The following is a 4,203-nucleotide window of genomic DNA, read 5'->3' on the forward strand; positions in this document are numbered from 1 at the left end:
TACGATGTACACATACGAAAAGGAAATTGTTATTTAATTGCAAATCGAAGATTGAACTGTACTTGTAAATGTAACTTTATGCCAAGATGCCAACTATAAAACTCGTCGTTCTATATAATGTAGGCTTAAGTTAGCATAGGTGGAGTTTATTAAAAGAGATGTCAACTTTCTTGATAAGGTTTAGTACGAACAGTTAAATTTTAAATGGAATTTGGTCAATTTACAGACAACATTAGCGAAACTTTCGAAGGCTATACCATGCGTTGAAAATCAAATACAAACGATTAGAACAAGACGTTGTTTATAAATAATGTCTTTATTGAAGGCGATAAATGGAGAGTTTAACAGTACAGTAAATATGCAATGCTGAAATTACCTACAATGGACAAGATTGATGGCTTGATCGACAGTCGCAATATTGACAATCGGTAGTACTGGGCCAAATATCTTTGTAAATATACACAGCAATGGACAGTATTAATGCTGGCGTTAGATTGAAAGTATTCTATATCTTTTAGCATCAGTAGATAATAGTGTTACCTCTTCTTGCATTATAGGATCATTTGGTTCCGTGCCGATTAGGACGGTTGGAGAAATAAACTTATCTTCTCTATCAATCTCTCCTCCAACGGCAACTTTCTTTTTATCAATTAAACGAGCGACTCTTCTACCCAGCTTAAAATGACATCTTTAAAACTCATATTGACGTATTTAATCCAGGATTGCGTGGTATGGATAAAACGATTACTTTAATATCGTCATTGCAATTTTCTTACATTTCCGTAAATTTTTTCAATTGATCCTTCAATTCTTCCACTCATTTTGGTTGAATATCTTTGCTACATAAGATATAGTCAGGAGCAATGCAATTCTGTGAATCAGGTAAAAGAGAGATTCTATTTCTCTAGTTATAAGCATTATATAAGAAAAATTAGTTCAGATACCTGGCTGGAATTGACATATTTGCCCCCAAGCGATGCGTTGAGCAGGAATGTTGATATTACAGATGTCATCAGTGATACATGGACTGATTGAAAAAAAGATTGGTGTAAATTATTCATAGCAGTCACATTATGCTGCATGTGAGATTTTACATTTTTGAAGAAGCTGTTATTTAGTATGCAGTAAATCATCGTATATCCTGAAATTGGAATACTAATTAGTGAATAACCTCTTTCCACCTAATTCCAAAGTAACTGGAGTCAGATGCTTTGAAGCAGCTTCCAGTACGATCTTGCCCACAAAACTGCCTCCAGTATAAAAGACATGATCAAAGCGTTGCTTAAGGACCGCTTCTGCAAGGTTAAGCCCACCGAATATAACTGGATAACATTCCTATATTGTATTATTCATTCGGTAAGCCATACAGTGTGAGCAAACGTTTATTAACATTATGAAATTTGCAGAGTAGCATGCAATTTAGGTTAGTTACGCTATCTAAATATTTTGGTACAAGTGTGAGTAAACGTTTATTAGCGTTATGAAATTTGCAGAGTAGAATGCAATTTAGGTTAGTTACACTATCTAAATATTTTGCTACAAGTTCTGCAATAAGCTTTGTGGTATGACTGGATACTTTGCAAGGTTTTAGAATAACACAGTTCCCTACATTGAATGAGGAAAAATATGATCTGCGTTAGATTGAAAGCCCAACTTGATTCAAAGACGTATTGCCTGAGCAGCTAAGAATATCTGGATTTGATGAATCGACAGCGATAGCTCCCACAGCTGGAGATAAGAGTACCTGAATTGGATAATTCCATGCACCCATGACTAAGACAGTTCCCAACGGCTCATATCTGATCATGCAATCATCAAATTGATGAATGAAAGGTTTACTAACTCGATTGGATTCTACCCTTTGAGGTAACTCCTGCAAAGCAGTAACAATCTCATTGCGTACAAATGCCAATTCTGACAGCAGAATTTCTGCATAGGGCTATAATAGAGTCGTAATAGCCATAGTTTAGAAGATAGTAGGATGTAAAATTGAAATACTGTGGTGTTTATGGCATTTAACTCAATAGCACAATAAATATCCTGAGACACGCAATAAAAGTAAATAGCTGCAGCTGTTGTCTGACATGTATCAATATTTTGGAAGATATTTGCCTTAGCAATAGTAAATCGAACTTTCTATTTACACGATGTCAATTGCATCATTCGGAAAAAGGTTTACAGTTTATTATATACAATCTATTTTTTCCATTATGTACAGAATGGATAAACGGAATAAGATAGTTGATGAAATGATTGTCTAATTATGATATGGAATGATTTTAATTAACAATCAAGTAATTCTTGAATGAAATAAGAAATGCATACCTTCTGCAAGTCCTCAAAAATTGGCTCGCAAATTTCTTTTTCTTGATCTTGTGTAAACTTCAGTAAAGTTCTTAGCTGCTTCTGCCGAAATTGAATGTTTCGGGTCTTACCAGAGTAGAAGGCCATACGTGCATTATCAACTATCTATTTATGACAAGAAAAATGGAAAATTTACAATACAGTGCTTGATAAAAGTTCCATCGGCATTTTCTACAGTATATAAGCTTGGCCTAAATTGCTTTACTACCTCTGCAGAGAGACTCGGTGTAGTGCTACATGAGAATATATTGTATTGTTTATTTTTTCGATTTTGAAGGATACAGTGATGTCAATTGAATTGTCCAATTCGATAGTTTGATAACAGGAAAAAAATGTCAGAAAAATGAAAAATTTACAATGCAGTGCTTGACAAAAGTTCCATCGGCATTTTCTACAGTATATGAGTTTAGCCTAAATTGCTTTACTACCTCTACAGTGAGACTCGTTGTAGTGCTACATGAGAATATATTGCCTTGTTTATTTTTTCGATTTTGAAGGATGCAGTGATGTCAATTGAATTGTCGAATTTGATAGTTTGATAAGAGTAAAAAAAAATGTCTGAATTTCGCCATTATTCAGCATTAGCTGCTCTGAGTATAGGGTGAGTTATTTTCAGCTGGAACAGAAATGCACACAATGATTGTATTCGTTTGTTATTTTGCATAGGGATAGAATTGTTTAGTTGTGTAGCAAAAAGATTACTAGTGGCTAGCATATCGAACGGTGGCCATCTGTAAATTCATAGGCATCGGGCTACATTAATCCATGCTGAATTGCTCATGGTATAATGTTGTAGGATAGCAAATGGACATGGTTTAAGAATGATCAGAATTGGAGGCTATAGCTTTTTCATGGTCATAATTGAATGAGAAGCTTAATCTGAATGTTGTCAATTTATAATATTGGGTTACTTTCTTCATTTGTCAATTTATTGTTTTTTTATTGGAAACAGGCAGCATTTGTAATTTATAAATAGTTTCTATATTTCTTTATAAAGGGAGCGCTATTAGATTTTGTTCCAGCCGATTCTATAGTACTGTAGTGTCTAATTATCATGGATAGCAACCTGGCTAACTCGATCTATTGCAGTTTTAGCCATGGCAATGAAAGAGTAAGCAATGGTTGTTAACATAGTTTCTTGACGATTGAATTGTTAATTAGTAGTAGATAGAGCAGGTAGTAATATGTCTTTCTACTTATAGACTGAGACGAGAGAAAGCTGTTCTGAGAAGAGAACTTTATTACTCTAAGCCCGTTAGGTACAAGGTAGAGAGAGAGAGATACTGCTACATGTAATTTGTTTCCGACAGTATGCTATGGTACATTTGGTGTTTTCAAGATTGCTTTTGACAACCATCGTGGCAGCTGGCCACTAAATCATACACCGATTCCACTCACAGATTTTGATTACCTTGTAGACTTTGTACATCTTTGATACTTGTCAACTACGTCTTATTACATGGCTCTACAGAGTCATGTTTTATCCAGTTTGTATGAGAATTGAGTATTGGTAAGTTCGTTGTAGCCAAAGTGTAAGGCAAGAGAATTACCCTGTAGGCAAAGCCATGATCAGGGTTGAAGAAATTGGATTTTTACTTGTCAACTACGTCTTATTACATGGCTCTACAGAGTCATGTTTTATCCAGTTTGTATGAGAATTGAGTATTGGTAAGTTCGTTGTAGCCAAAGTGTAAGGCAAGAGAATTACCCTGTAGGCAAAGCCATGATCAGGGTTGAAGAAATAGGATTTTTTTAAATTATTTCTAATGCATTATTTTGTGTGTAAGCTGAAGTAGATTGGAATCAATAATTCATCTACATACGATACCCCCTAGTGTT

General features: G+C 34.7%; 2 protein-coding genes across 2 annotated transcripts in view; one reads left to right on the plus strand and one right to left on the minus strand.

Moving 5' to 3' along the window:
• Positions 1-372: 372 nt before the first annotated feature.
• TRIADDRAFT_62530 (uncharacterized protein) lies at positions 373-2,451 on the minus strand (the record flags this gene model as incomplete). Its single annotated transcript, XM_002118459.1, has 7 exons — positions 373-447; positions 541-675; positions 777-839; positions 945-1,107; positions 1,172-1,335; positions 1,745-1,939; positions 2,326-2,451. 7 exons carry the CDS (start codon positions 2,449-2,451, stop codon positions 373-375), a joined length of 921 nt encoding a protein of 306 aa, XP_002118495.1.
• A 1,010-nt stretch (positions 2,452-3,461) lies between these two features.
• The window catches only part of TRIADDRAFT_62531 (uncharacterized protein), a gene marked incomplete at both ends in the record, with an annotated part of 3,871 nt that continues 3,129 nt past the window's right edge, over positions 3,462-4,203 (plus strand). Inside the window, 3 exons of the mRNA XM_002118458.1 lie at positions 3,462-3,475; positions 3,567-3,630; positions 3,783-3,874. Of these exons, the coding sequence (XP_002118494.1) occupies positions 3,462-3,475; positions 3,567-3,630; positions 3,783-3,874 (170 nt within the window). The remainder of the gene's footprint in view (positions 3,476-3,566; positions 3,631-3,782; positions 3,875-4,203) is intronic.

This window comes from Trichoplax adhaerens, genomic scaffold (assembly GCF_000150275.1).
Source record: "Trichoplax adhaerens TRIADscaffold_110 genomic scaffold, whole genome shotgun sequence".
Classification (NCBI taxonomy): domain Eukaryota; kingdom Metazoa; phylum Placozoa; class Uniplacotomia; order Trichoplacea; family Trichoplacidae; genus Trichoplax; species Trichoplax adhaerens.